Source organism: Amblyomma mixtum, chromosome 7 (assembly GCF_055824585.1).
Source record: "Amblyomma mixtum isolate Tamu chromosome 7, ASM5582458v1, whole genome shotgun sequence".
In the NCBI taxonomy this organism is placed as follows: Eukaryota; Metazoa; Arthropoda; class Arachnida; order Ixodida; family Ixodidae; genus Amblyomma; species Amblyomma mixtum.
In genome coordinates, this window is record NC_143018.1 from 116,027,157 (window position 1) to 116,042,732 (window position 15,576).

General features: G+C 50.7%; 1 protein-coding gene across 1 annotated transcript in view; it reads left to right on the forward strand.

The window, feature by feature from the left end:
- Positions 1–7,847: 7,847 nt before the first annotated feature.
- LOC149337288 (uncharacterized) overlaps positions 7,848–15,576 on the forward strand; it is a 58,545-nt gene continuing 50,816 nt past the window's right edge. Inside the window, exons 1-4 of the mRNA XM_089554377.1 lie at positions 7,848–7,947; positions 11,607–11,661; positions 12,734–12,995; positions 13,708–13,794. Of these exons, the coding sequence (XP_089410503.1) occupies positions 7,848–7,947; positions 11,607–11,661; positions 12,734–12,995; positions 13,708–13,794 (504 nt within the window). The remainder of the gene's footprint in view (positions 7,948–11,606; positions 11,662–12,733; positions 12,996–13,707; positions 13,795–15,576) is intronic.

Below are 15,576 nucleotides of genomic sequence, written 5' to 3' on the forward strand. Positions count from 1 at the left end.
AATGTTTGGCCTTGCACGGTTACCCTCGACGTGCACGTTCCCGTAGGTGTAATTAAATGTCCTCCTGCAGTACGCATCTCTGGGCCATCCCAAGCGGTTGTGCCCTTTTTTAGTGCCGCGGCGAATAGTCCACTAAGTACTGAATAATCGGCACCAGTATCCACCAGCGTGGTTACATCGGCGCCGTAAACCAAAATCTCCAAGTCGGCAGTTGGTGGTGTCTTACTTTGGGGTTCTCGAGGCGTTCGGTCTCGGTTGCGGTGCGTCGAAGGAGTTCGGCATTGTTGTGACTTTGGGCATCCCACCGCTGCCACCAATGTTGTGCCATAGAGGTGGTCCCGTAGCGCTCGCCACCCGTTTCGTGACTGAGCGCTGCCAGCTCTCTTGGCGGTAGCGAAGACTCCGAGTCCGGCGTCGGTGAGATCAAGAAAAACGCTTTATACATTATGTACAGGGCATAACATAGTACAACATCGGCACGGGGGCCGAGAGCTACACAACGCGATTGTTCTCGCACAGCGACGATCAGCGAAACACCAACGCGTCACACCGTCGGACTCCATCCGTGAGCAGCACTCGACTCACGGTGGGTCGGTCACTCGGTCACTCCGGTAGTTGTAGCTGCTGCCCAAGCGGCAGCGGTGGGTCTTATATAGCCTGAGGAACGGCGGCCCCTCAGAACTGGCCAATCCAAAGGCAGCACTCGACGGCAGTCCGAAAGGACCAACCAGCGACCGCGCCGGCCACCCGCTTCAAATTTTGCCGCGCGCGGTGACGCCCTGGGGAAAGGGAAATCGGCGCCTCGTAGTCTGGCACCCAGCGACGTGTCCAGGCACGCTGCTCGTCGATGCTTCTCCTTAAAACTCTGCTGACTTACGGCGCAGCATCGTGGCTTGTAGGGCGCGTTGCCTTGCGGCGCAGCACCAGGGCTTGTCAAAGGGACGTTCGCAGCAGAAAGTTTGCGGCCTGCAGATTTGGAATCCGGGCGAGTTTCCCGGCATAACAGCACCCCCGCCATCAGATAAGGCGCCGGGAAGACGAGCTGCTTCCACGTGGCTCGGATGCCTGGCGCGCATCTTCTCAGGCTCTTCCAAGTTCCCGTCCTGGTAACTTCACGAGCACCAGGTCCCACTCGCAGGCCAGGAGCTCTGTTCACCTCGTTGTCGCCAAGGCACCTCGACCAGCTTCGCTGAGGTCGTTCCGATCCCCTTGCTTCTCGCCACTGGTCATGGTTGGTCGTTCTGCAGACTACAAAACCGACCGGCAAAAGGCAACACCCAACACGAGCAAGTGCCCTCTGTCTCCCGTCAAACACCAGACAAAGCCATAATCCAAATGAACCTAACTAAATTGATGTTCCCCTTTTTTCTCCCGTTGCAACAAGAGGCATGTGTACGATGTGGTACACAAGGTTCAAACAACCATTTTGCAAGTATCAACACATCAAAACAGTAGGAGCACTTAATAATCAGCAATAATAATGAAAATCATCTTGGTCCCCTTGAAATCATTTGGACCGAAAACACACTACTGAGGAAGCAAATGAGGTCATTCATTTTTGCCCCTTTCTTCCTTCGAACATGATAGTTTGTTGCAAAGCGAGAGAAGGTAAGTAACGAGGAGGTCACTGAAAGAAGCGAGGCCTAGAATGCACGACTTAGAGCATCGGCGTTCGCGTTCAACCTTCCCTTCTTATAGCGGACAACCAGATTGTGCTGCTGGAGGGTCATGCTCCACCTCAGCAAACGGCCGCTTTTAGACGACATGTTACTTAACCAGGTTAGAGGGCAATGGTCCGTTTCCACAACAAACTTAGAACCGGAGACATAACAAGCCAGCTTCTGAACTGCCCACACAAGGAAGGCGCACTCTCTTTCCTCTGCCTCTTCGCTACAACTTAGTTTGCAACTCAAATACAAAATTGGTCGTTCATGACCACTAGCATCTTCTTGGCATAGCACCGCTCTCATTACGCGATCGCTCGCGTAACATTCAAAGACGAAACCTTTCGGAAAGTCTGGTGCCGTTAGAACCGGCTTATGGCTCAAGGCTTGTATCATCATTTGGAACGCATTCTCTTCCTTCGAGTCCCATGTCACCTTAACGGGCTCCGATTTTCGAAGCGCGTCTGTTAGCGGGCTGGCAAGGTCAGAGTAGTCTCTCACATAGTGTTGGTAATATCCAGCTAAACCTAAACAGGCCCTTATATCCGTCTTAGTGGTTGGCTGGGGATAGTTTACAATAGCGGCTACCTTGATGTCGCAAGGTCTACGCCAGCCGCGCCCCACCACATAGCCGAATTAAGTCACTTCACCGCAACCTAGGTGACATTTAGCTGGTTTCACAGTACGGCCTACCTCTTTCAACCTGCACAATACGACTCGCAAGTGCTCGAGATGTTCTTCCCAAGTGTCCGAAAAGATGGCAACATTGTCGAGGTATGGCAATGCTAACCCGCCGAAACCATGAATCACTCTGTCCATCAGGCTAGAGAAACAATACGGCGCGTTTCAAAGTCCGAAGCTCAAATTTTGGTTTGCCGCCATCTTTCTTTCTACAGCTGAGTGAATGACCAAAAAAACAAACACTAAATACAAGAAAGATGTATTCTTAGAATCCACAAACTTCAGCCGCGCCCTGCGCGGTCGGGGTCGGACGGCCGCTCGACCAGCCGACGCTTCACAGAAGCTGAGGGGCTGATTAGTCACGCCTCTCCGCGACATGCGTCCAAAGCCTAGGCAGCGCTTGGAAGGCTGAAAGCGAGAGGGGCGCTTCCTCCTTTCTCGGTCCCAGTCATGTCGTTTCCCTTTCTGACTAGCGCGTGCACTGTGGCGCTCTTTTGTGTGGCGACCGCGCACCCTTCTCTGGAGTCCATCACGCCCGACCCGAATCCTAGGAATTCTACTGCGGTTCTTCCACAGCGGCGTAGTACGCTTTAAGCCAGGCTGCGCCTGGTGAGTCGGCTTTCCTTTTACGCGACGCCTGCGAACTCTTGGGCTCCAAGGTGACAATTTCGGGCTCTTACGCACATTGCCGGCCCTCGATCGTACAAACTTCTTCCGCACTTTTCCCTTTTTAGCGCCACCATTCACATTGGTTTTTCTTCTACGCCGCCGCTTTTTGGGAACTGCCCTAGCGGATCTGTTGTGCGATTCTCCGGTTATTTCGGTGCCCTCATCCTTCAAGCTACCAGCCTTCGTCTGACCAGCAAAATCAGGTCTTGAAGAATTCATGCACTCGTCCCGAGCAAGACTTTGCTCGCGCAGCCACGAAACCTGCGCTTTTCTAGCAGTGCCAGGCGACGGTTCACCTGACGAACCGTTCGGTGCTATTTCCTTTGAGCACAATAGCTCGTTTTCCGGCAGTCTATCACAAGACGCTGGAGTTTGACCTTCACTAAGCTGATCTTTGTCTCGATGCAGCTCTGAACAGCATTCCTCGCCTACGATCGAACTCTCAGTTGGCGCTATCGGTGCGCCACTGCCCGTCGCGAACTCAGAGCGACCTGTCTCAATTTCCGCAGAGAACAGCTGCTCGCTCTCCTGTGGTCTACATCTTGGCGCTACGCCTTCATCTTTCAGGATCGCAGCGGTAATCTCTGTAGGATCGCACTTTACAACGAACGCCGCGCTCTGGCTTGGCGCTTCAGCGTCACCGTCATGTGACTCACAGCCAGGCTCTGGGCCGCAGATTAGAGCCTCAATGTCATTACCCTTGCACACGTGTTCAACTTTCTCGAGGTATCTATCCATATCCTCGCCGACGACCATGGGCGGCAGTTGGTCGCTTATTCTTGGACCGTTAGAGGGAACTGTCGTAGAAGCAAGAATAGGCGCTGGCGAGGTTTCGAGGAGCTCCAGCTCCATCATTCTTACCTCGTGCTCTCTAAGCGCCTGGAGCTCCCGCCTCTCCTCTTCTTCCCTTTCCTCCTCGCGACGTTCCTTCTCGCTCTTTTCCTCCCGCTCACGCCGTTCAATGACATCAGCCCAGGCCTCTTCGGCTTCCTCAGCCGTCACGTCCTCGGTTCTCATGACCTCAAGGATCGCATTCTTCCTTTTTGCTGAGCCCAAATCAATGCCCAACTCCTCACAAATTTGTAGAAGTTCTTTGACCTTGTAACCCTCCATCGTTCACAATGGCCTCTTGCTGTTTGCCCTTTTAGAAAATACTTGCTGTACACTACTATATCACTGCTAGTTAGCCACGCGCAAGCATTTTACACATTGCCTTATTTTCCCCTTCAGCATCCCTTGGTTTTCAAAACACTCTTCCTAGGCTTGAAACACACAAGGTTAAGACAATGCTACACCAAAATTCTCTAAGCTACCATAACCTGTGTTAGAGAAAGTCTGGCGTTTGAGGAAAACTTCAGGCACTCACCGCGCCGAGGTAGCTGATGTCGGTCGATCCCATAGCTGCCATCCAATGTTGCGACTTTGGGCATCCCACCGCTGCCACCAATGTTGTGACTTTGGGCATCCCACCGCTGCCACCAATGTTGTGCCATAGAGGTAGTCCCGTAGCGCTCGCCACCCGTTTCGTGACTGAGCGCTGCCAGCTCTCTTGGCGGTAGCGAAGACTCCGAGTCCGGCGTCGGTGAGATCAAGAAAAACGCTTTATACATTATGTACAGGGCATAACATAGTACAACATCGGCACGGGGGCCGAGAGCTACACAACGCGATTGTTCTCGCACATCGACGATCAGCGAAACACCAACGCGTCACACCGTCGGACTCCATCCGTGAGCAGCACTCGACTCACGGTGGGTCGGTCACTCGGTCACTCCGGTAGTTGTAGCTGCTGCCCAAGCGGCAGCGGTGGGGCTTATATAGCCTGAGGAACGGCGGCCCCTCAGAACTGGCCAATCCAAAGGCAGCACTCGACGGCAGTCCGAAAGGACCAACCAGCGACCGTGCCGGCCACCCGCTTCAAATTTTGCCGCGCGCGGTAACGCCCTGGGGAAAGGGAAACTGGCGTCTCGTAGTCTGGCACCCAGCGACGTGTCCAGGCACGCTGCTCGTCGATGCTTCTCCTTAAAACTCTGCTGACTTACGGCGCAGCATCGTGGCTTGTAGGGCGCGTTGCCTTGCGGCGCAGCACCAGAGCTTGTCAAAGGGACGTTCGCAGCAGAAAGTTTGCGGCCTGCAGATTTGGAATCCGGGCGGGTTTCCCGGCATAACAGCATCGAGGAAAGGCGTCGTGGCCATGGAGGGGTGCGTCAGGACATCGGCTAGTTTAGAGGTACGTGGGCTCAAGAATCGTCGGTACGGCTACGGAATTCGGCGTTGGTTGAGAACAGTCTTGTGGCGATGGAGGATCTTGTATACTTTGTCGTTGAGCAGCCGCACCTCCAGAGGCTGCTGGATCTAGTTTCCCCTGCGGGGACTCTGAGACTGGCCTCGCCCTGGGGAACTGTAGTGACGCGGCGATGGAGATCGAGAGAAACGGCGCTGTATGGAGGAGTCCGCTTGCGAGATGTAGTCCGCGATCTCCTGCGGTCGTTTTCCATACATCGGACGATGACAACCGACGGGGAATCCTTGAAGGCGCATCTCCCTGTATGAGCAGCGACGATAAACATGTCCAGCCTCACCGCAGTGGTAGCACAGTGGCTGATGGTCTGGCGCTCTCCAGACATCCGTTCTCCGGCGTCCTAGCCGCTGTGGAGAATTCGGCTGGGGAGATGGAGTTCGTGCAGCGGCGGGGGCAGGTGTGTCGTAACGTCGGTTCGGCTGCGGTGGAATAAAACGGCGTGTGACGGCGGCATAGCTGAGATTCGGTGGCTGAGGCTGCACAGGGCCGGCAACAGGTATTGGTGTACAAGTGCCTAGAGCTTGCTGGACCTCCTCACGGACAACGTGAGCAAGAGTGCTAGGCGGAGGTTTTTCCTTGTACGGAAAGAGCTTTGCCAGTTCTTCCCTCACAATACATCGTATCATCTCACGTAAGGAGTCTGCCGACTTCACCGTGGCGTCCTCCACAGTGGCCGTGAGCATCGACGCTGTTGTTCGATCGTACTGCCGGGCCATCATGTCCAAAGACTTTTCGATGGTGCTCGCCTCCTTTACGAAGTCAGCTACCGTGACTGGAGGACTTCGAACCAGGCCGGCGAACAGCTGCTCCTTGACACCTTTCATAAGGAAGCTCACCTTCCTCTCCTCCGACATGTTTGGGTCCGCACGCCGGAAGAGCCTCTTCATTTCCTCCACATACACCGTCACACTCTCGCTGGGGAGTTGATGTCTGGCTTTTAAAAGCAGGTCGGCCTTCTCCCTGCACGACGTGCTGTCCTTGAAGGTTTGGAGGAACTCTGTCTTGAACGTATCCCACGTTCCAAGGCCAGATTCATTGTTCAGAAACCAGGTCCTCGCGTAGTCTTCAAGGGCGAAATAAACATGCCGCATCTTGCAGTCAGCGCCCCAACCATTGTAGATGGCCACCCGGTCATACTGGTCCAGCCAGTCTTCGGCGTCCTCGTGTGGTTGACCGCGAAAATAGGGTGGCTCTCGCTGGTGGTGGAGCAAGACCGGCGACACTGTAGCTGGAGGATTCATCGTTGTAGGACCTGCCCTCCGTAAACAATGGGAAACATGGAGCAGTCCAAATTCGGCAGGTAAGCCCTGTAATCGGCGACTGCCCTGGTGGACTGGCGTGTCAACCTTCGGTATTTGTAAGGGGCTCGAATTGCTGCTTGAAGGGGGTGTGCGGTGCATTAACGACGTACCCCGCACCTCCACCAGATGTCACGTTGGTAATCAGCGGCTGAGGGTCCACAGCGGGTCAACAGACGTGCGCTTCCAGATCACTTTCACTTTCACACACACACTTCCTCTTCTTCTTGAGAGGCGCTTCCGTCTGCACGAGCGCTGGCGTCAGTATGGCAGTGCTCTCCGCAGCACTTCCAATAAGTGCCTTAAGGCGGACGAGAATGCAAACGCAATTAATTTAATAGGACTTTTTTTTTAGTTGTTATTCCCATAGAACCCTTTCCTCCAAATAAGGTTGGTATTAGAGCTTTTAATTGTTGACCTCGATTTCAAGCAAGGCTGTTTAAATAACTAAGCTAGCATATGCGACTTGAATTAAATATTAGTCATGCTGACCTTGTCCTTAAAAACAAACAAATGTTACTATTGAATTCAGCCTTAACTTTTGCATACATTGCCAGGTCGCTGATGTTTTCAAGTGCCGGTAGTTACAAACAACAGGCTCATTTAGAAAACCGGATTACAGGTATTAAGGCAGCTCAGTCACGCACAGAAAAATATTGTGCTCAGTCTTAGAGTATATTAGACCACGAATCTGTTACTTCAACGCTTGACGGTATCCTCAGAAAAGCGATGTTTCTTAAGGTGCAAGCACTGCTTTTGAGTTCTTTACCCATTACATGGCCGTTGGTTCTTAGGCATATCCTTACTTACTTGTGCTAAATAGCGGAGGAGGCATTATTCGAGAGGTCATCGCTGCTCCGTTTTGCATCGCTCATTCTCCCTGGTCAGGTTTGGTGCGTGTGTGCTGCCATGGGCAAACATATCTTTGGTCCACGACGAGCCGCTGCGCCTTCAGAATCTCTGAAATGCGATGGTGCTTCCCAGCCTAATGAATAACTGCTACATGCTCTGACTCCTATAGACGCGAGAACACCACTGAAACGCGGGCGTAACCTGTCGATTATTGAGTGGAACCTTGTTACTCTGGTCGGCACGCAGCACTTCAATAGATACCAAGGACTTCAGGCCGGCAGTTCAAGGATCTATTTCTGAAGAAACCTCAAAAGCAACGCTGCCTTTGCCGGAAAGAGGACGTTCCTTAGCTCGCCGTCTGCTCCTACTTCAGTTCGTGAAATGAAATCGTCTTTGGAACCGTCTGCGTGGCGTGGCTCTCCCGCATCCTCCTTGCTTCGTCGAGAAGAATCCATGGCCAGCTTCATCGGCGAGGACGCAGGTAAGTAAGAGATCAATATTGACCTGCTGCTAGCTTGAACGCAGGCCTGCAGGGCATAGAAAAGAGGTCACATTTTTTTGCGAGCAGCACATTTGGCGCCATCATTTTTTGTTCAGTTATGTTGCCAGACCATGCAGTTGGAAAGCGAGGAGAACGTTTTCCTCTCTCTGTACCTGTAACGACGACGACGTTGGAGCTAGGTCTACTGGGAGCTGGATTTTCATGTGCCTGTGCTATCCGTGCAGCCTATGCCACATAGGAAACTCCATATTATATTTTCTTTGTTGTGCCGGGTAACTCCCTACTGTTACATCTTCTTCACTGAGGTTTAAATTTTGGCTGCAGAAAAATGGTGCCCAAAGGGGTTTCTTTTCCGGCGGAAACAACAACGCCCATTGTCGTAAACTCGCGACCTGGGCGCATTCTGTGGCCCTTGGCATCGTAATCAAGAGAAAATGGACGACAACGTCCTCGTCCTGATGGCTACACAAATGTGAACAGCTCGAAATAAAAAACGACGGAAACGCAGGTGGTGGTGTGACACATTTATTGGAACATCCTTTCTATTAGGCGCTCAGAACGTCCTGGGCCAAGCCGACGAGGGCACGATGGAGCTTCAGATCCATGGAGGCGAGCCAGATGGGCCACGGTGGGGGTGGGGGGAACGGATAGGCGGGGGACTGGAAGGCTGCGTGGCACTGTGTAAGGCAGAGTATGTCTGCATATGTGTGTGGACAGTTCGGGCACTGAGGTGTGGAAGTGTACCGGTATAGATAAAGTTTGGCTGGTCTATGTAGGTGATTAAACTGTATTCGGCGAACAATGCGAGATTCGCGGATCCATAAGGATGAGTGTGGTGGTGGTAAATCAGCTAAGTCCAATTTTTGCTGCGCGTAGTATTCGTCGACAGTGCGTCTGTAAGCCCTGACCGCCTGCTCCGTCGCTGGGCTCGTCCATGGGATCCCCGGCGCCCGGTTTATAGTTTCGCAGGCAAGCTGGTGAGCCAGCTCATTGCCGGGGATGCCCATGTGACCAGGGATGCACCGAAGGGTCACCGGTCGTAGGCTTAATGCCAAGATGGTGGCATCTAAGGGCGATCGGGTAGAGAAAGGGAAAAAGACGACGAAAACGCAGGTGGTGGCGTAACGCAGGAGAGCGATTGAGGATCCTTGATTTCTCACGCCAGTCTAAAAAAAATCAGTTGCTCATAACGAATATGTTGCTCAAGTAAAAGAAATGTTCGTCCTCACCGTGTTGCGACAACGCATAGTGACAACATCCCGCTATTATACCCCCTCCAGCCATCGTGGCCCTTATATAAATCTGTTGTTCTAACTGTTGAGACGTCGCTAGGGAAGCATGACGAAGCAGTAACACAGCTTTTGATATGCCACATGGGATATTTTCAACAGACTGGTTCGTTTGCATAGCAGCACTGTTTCACTAGCGCTTGAGCCACACCTTAAACATGCCTGTAAGGGATCGGTAGTGTACGCGTCCTCATCGGAACGCGGCTTGGGGCGCTCGAAACGAAAGCGTCTCCTTTCTTGGAACGCGGCCGCTCGGGAATGAGCCGGGAAGTACGGGTGTCCCCCGGCCCGCGGTACCGATTCGCGCACGTGCTGGCACGAATGTGTATTTGTGTTTGTTTCTACTTTTATTTTGCAATGGAAAGGGCGTTTTGCCCTACGGAAGCTGGAGGGCTGGCCATGCTCTCGGTAAACCAATCATGTGAGCAGTGTAACATGATTGGTTGCTACCAAATGTGGGCCGGGCCTTTATGTCTTTAAAACCTAAGGAGAGATGCTACGCATCTTCGGCTACGCCGAGTAGGGGCCTCCCCTAGTGTTAGCCAGTTCCACCTTTTTATTTTTGTGTATCTCTTTGCAGTTTAATTTGTCTCTAGTGCCTGAACTTGTATGCAATGTAAATATCTGTACATAAACTTCAAGTATTCGCCTTACCCCTGCATCTTAACTCATCACAAGACCGTCTCTGACGGGGCACCTCTGGTGCGAAGAAGACCTTCAGTCTTCTGTTCTACAAACCGTCTCTGGCGGCGCTCCTCTGGTGCAAGGAAAGATAAAGAACCTGAAATTTACTATGCCAATATTTTATTGCTCTCACTTCATGCGCTAATATAGCCGCTAAGTGCGCCGATGCAGTGTAAGCGATAATAACGTTGCTTTCACATGACGTGCAATATAGAATAGAATATATGCAGACACTGAGCGATTTCATAAATGTTATCATCACTTCTAGGTATGACTACAATCTAAGAGAAAGTAAGTCTTCATTATCATGGAAGTACAGGCGAGCAGCCGTCACTTTAGCCCATTATCGTACCTTAAGAATTACATGAATTTCGTAATTTGCGTTTTAGATAGAAGTCATATAAAACCTTTTAGTCAGAGAGCGCTCAGGAGCTCGTGTAGCAGAAAAGCATGCGTCGGCATTGCACCACGAGAATTTACAAGTAAGAAAGCATTGTGGAATTACAGTGAATCGAAATCAAATCTTACAGTCTGGAAGGCGAGTCTTTGGTTGAGTCGTTGAGAGGCGAGTCGTTGGAGGGTCAGTGGTTCGAACTAAACAAAAATTGGACCTAGGGAATGGATTGGGGTTTTTGACTTCGAAAATTGTCTCTGTGTACTGATGAGTACCTGAGTAATTATGAGTATGCGAATTTTGAAACGAGACCCGATAGCAATCGCGTTCAACACTATGAAGCATTCCACTTAATTGCCATGACGGATGGATGGATGGATGGATGGATGGATGGATGGATGGACGGACGGACGGACGGACGGGAGCACCCCCATTGAAACGGGGTGGTGGCATTTTCCACCATGGTTAGTTTTTTCTTTATTTATGTTTACTGTGTTGTTAATTAACGTGTTAAATATGTTGTTAATGTTGCTCATGAGCTGAAGATTACTCTTGAATATTCATATTTTTTAGCTGTTTTAGTTCATGTGAACCAATGCGGTACTTATGCCTCAGGAACATCACCGTGCTATAGTCATGCACACTGGTTTTACTGGGTTTCGTGACATTTGTCATTATTTGCACCAATTCATATTTTTTTTGTAAATTGTTGTTAAGAGCTAACTGCTCTCTTCGAGATTCCATCGTTATATTCGAGGCTGTCGCCTGGAGACAACCTTAGCGGAACTGTTATTTAGGATGGCAAATCATTAATATAAAATATAAGCGAGGCCACAATACACTGCCACGAGATATGTTTACCATGGTGATGGCTCAATATTATGACAGGCATCATGTCTCGTTGCCTACAACTGGTCACTCGATGGAAATCTTAGAAGGAAATGTGTCGTTTGGAACAGGCAGTACTGGAGTTCAATTGAGTACTGTTCCGGAGCTGCGAAACTGATTTGCAGAAAAACATGAAAATGTGATGGGTGTTCAGTTTCGCACATCACAGGACCTCACACAAATGTACAGGACAAGCATTTATTGGAGTATTGTCTCAGATTTGTGTGTTTTTGACTGGTTCTTGTTATTTTCTTCCTGAGTTGCATATCACTGCATTATTTATGAGAAGGATCATTGTTGATGTTCATGTGTCTACGCACGTGTTTGGCTGTCCAAACGTGTTGCTAAAAATTGAACAAGCTGCCTGCTGTGCGCATGCGCAGGCAATGTGGAGACCGTTACGCCGAGGAGGGACCGCCAGGCATCAAGCGAGAAAATGTAAGATCTTCAAGCGTCCATCCTTTCTCTTTGACACCTGTGACTATACATCTCCTTCCCGCTGCGTCTCTCCCTGAAGCAAGATATTTGGGTGCAGTAATGCTTCGCAGGGCCGATGCCACTCGGTAGGCCTAATGTTATAAGGGAGTAATTACTCATTGGCATCCACCCAAGCGCAGCCATACGGCTACAAAGGAAAGCTATACAGCTTTCTCAGCTAATGTTGTAAACAACAGCAGAGATTAAGAATTTAAAACTACACTTTAGACCTTATGTGAGTGGTTCCGTAAAAACCACAGAATTGTAGGCAGACATTTGAGACGTTCTTTTTTCTTTTATCAACCTAGGAAAAAATGCGAAGATATATTATTTTCATACCTTCATATAAAAGTGTGCCAACAGACCCTTTCAATATAAAGATGAGCACAAGTATGCCAATACCTAAAGGAGAGAACTTTTGGTTGACATCTCATTACGGATTCGGGGACGTACAGAACTGAGAGCCAAGACGAGCAGGAATTGAGTGCTACAAAGACATTTTGTACAAAATGCTACAAAATCTAGCTTTGCAGTAGAAACACGTTAGCAAAATTAGCATGTTTTAAAGGGACACGGTTAGATCTATCGCTTGCATGTTTTTTAGATCTTGTTGCCGTAGACTTCTCTCATCAAACATTAGAAAAAGGGGCTACCTGATTACACCATTTTAGCAGTGATCTTTGTTCTTTTTACTCAACAAAATTTAATAACACAATTTCTGTGCTAGAGTTTTAAGCTTTTTTTCTATTGAGGACTAGATTTGGGGCCCCTTTTCTCCACGGAGAACTTCAATTTATTCTCCACTGGTTTACAGTTCAGAAAAATACCTTACATTGGGGCGCAAAGCAGTCGCGGGGTGTATATTCGCTCTTTATGTTCATATATAAGTTTGCACTTTCATCGTTAATAGATGCCCCGTCGTCCGTAGTAACCTTTCAGATGTTGAGTCAGGTTGCTTTGCTCGGCAGCCCAATGTATTTCGGGTTTAGCTTGTGCATATCCACCGCGGTGGATCTCGGCCACTCAAATGCAGGATGTCTCCGCTCATCATCGGGGCCTTGGGAGTAATCCTGCTCTTGACGGCCTTCGTGCTTGTCCCTCCGCTTCTGTGGAGCAAGGACGCCCTGGCTACTGCTTCTAGTGCCGCCACGCTGTATGACGTATTCGTGGCGTCCTCCAAAGTCATCAACGTTACTGGACATCACACCACAGCCTCGGCTAAGAGCACTGTGTCGACGAAGTCTACATTTGGAACAACGACCTCTATGGACAAAAGCACAACTTTGGTTCCAACGGTAAGCGTGGCGTCGGTTTCTACAACTGCAGTGCAGCGCTTGCTAATCGTCACACGTATGTGTCTCCTCCCTCATCTTTTGCCTCTATGTTTGCGCTAATTTGACTATATTAGCAACGGTGTCTGAAAACACTGCGGGGAGCAATTTTTTAAATACGTCCAATAGCGCTGCTCTCCTGGCCACGCCTTTGACGAAATCTGAAGATTACTAACTTAAATCAGAAATGGCACAAGCGCTATGGCATTTTTTCCGGGTCTATAATTAAGCCTGAAGCCTAGACGCATAGCGCGTCCTGTTCATTTAGCACCGTGAACTCCCGCCACAGATGCATGATACTCCAAGGGAACCATATATGCCTTCCAAAATTAATTGCTCAACGGCAAGTGGACCGTTGTCTCCCGAAGCCAGCAGGCCGAGAGTGTAAGCCTGCATGGTTTTAGACAAACACTGCGGATGTTAGCTGGGAGGGGAGAGCATAGCCCGTATTTGGTGGTTCGGTTATTCGACCTGGGAAGAGGATGCTGCAGCGTTCCGTGAGGATCGCACCTGAGAGCGGCAACTGCTATCTCGCGCACACTAATTCTAATTCAGCCAGAAGAATGCGCGATAAATGCAAGCACGACCGACGATTGGTGGTGCTGCACGATACTTTGCTACCAATACTGCATTTCGCAGCTTACAAAGTGTAAACGGTGGCAATGTTTTGCTTCAGGATATTACCCCGAGCTTATCAACCACCGAGGCCCCAGCCACAACCGAAGTCCCAGTCACTGTCAACACAGCACCGAGTTCTTCGCCGGTAAGCGGCTATGCTCGTCGCCTGACAAAAGGCCTTGCTAATTGTCTCTGGAAAACAGAAATGTCCAGCCTTACCTCTGCTCGAGATATCGAAAATTCTCAGATTTCGCTACCTCCTGCGGACTGACAGCATCACTGATCCACCTCTATTCGTTATGCCGACACCAAGTCCCACAGGGACCAGATATCAAGACTACATTACAATAGATCACTTGTTCTATCTAGCTAGAACATGAAAACAGTATTTTATTGCGAAAGCAATATTGCTAGCACTTTTCTGCCGCCGGCGCAGGTCGTTCCTTCGCTGTCACGTGACACGACCACGTGACAGCGTGATGTCACGACCAGAGGAGAGCAGGAGCCCCAATTCGCCTCTTCGGCCGTAGTCGTTCCTTCGCTCGGCGCGGCGGCTACCACGTGACGGCCTCCTCGGCCCGCCGCGTGAGGGCGCTCGCTAGGAGAGGATAAACGAGGCGCCGCAGGCGCGCTCCGCTTAGTCATGTCTGAGGAGTTGCAGAAGGCGTCGCTGGAGCGACGTGCTGCGCGCAAACGCCGGCCCCGTGCCGAGGAGACAGATGAAGAAAAGCAAGAGCGGTTGGCTAAGCAACGCGCCTGTGCCGCAGAATGGCGAGCCCGGCGGCGTTCTACAAGTTCCCTTTCTTTTGAGTCGCAACAACAAGGCATCCCGCCGAACGGGTGGTGGCGGTCCTCCCTTCCTACGGTGCGGTTAGGGTGTCCACCGAGATGACAGAGAATTACTGCGCCACTTCCTTTCCTCAAAAAGCTGGTAGCCACGCGTGACCTGTAGACGCGGCGCACTGCGTTCCTTCAGTTGGAGGCGCTGCGCACTTTCGCAACCCACCAGGCTTAACCGAAACTAAGCCCCCGCCAATTTTTTCCATTGATTATCGACAGAAAGTGACCATGTGAAACGGCGAAGTGGTGATATATTTGAGTTTTCTTAGATAGCCCTGCCAGGTGAATGTAACCTCTAGTTTTTTTTTTATGCGAAGCATATTACTAGAGCTACACTACAGCCCGTCGAGCGCGGCGGTGGAGCTACCATTGACCTTTAGCGTGACCACGTGACACCACGTGACAACATGACGTCACAGCAGAGGAGAGATGGGCTACCGGCTCGCGCGGTCGGCCGCGGCGGTGGAGGCTCCACATCAGAGGCGCGGCGGCTGACCACGTGACAACATGACGTCACAGCAGAAGAGAGATGGGCTGCAGGCTCGCGCGGTCGGCCGCGGCGGTGGAGGCTCCACATCAGAGGCGCTGCAGCTGACCACGTGACGCTACAGCAGCGGTATAAAGCTGAGCTTGCCTCGCTCTCCGGGCACTTACGAGGCGGCCAGGTGTTGGAATGCCGCTTAGAAGCAGGGCTGATTTGAACGAGAAGCGAAAGCTTCAGCGTTTCCAATGTGTTTCCAATGTACTTTCCATGGGTGCCAAGAATGCTGTTGTAGCCGGTGCTGGGGCAGCGGTTGTACACTCTGCATTGAATTCACCGATGATCCCGTATATAGCTGCCACGGCAATCCTTGCTACACTTCTAGTGGTTGTATTAAAATGACCAAGTATTCAACCAAGGAAAGCCATGTATTACCAAGCCTAGCCATCAATATGCTTCGCATCTTACTAGGCTTAACCTTAGCTAAGCCTCAGCCATTGTTTTTGTATCTTAAGACCAAGAGCAATAAACCTGTAACATACGAGTAGTGTTTGTAGAAATTAATGAGCGCACTTAATACTACTTGCGTGCTTTGAATGCGAAAGC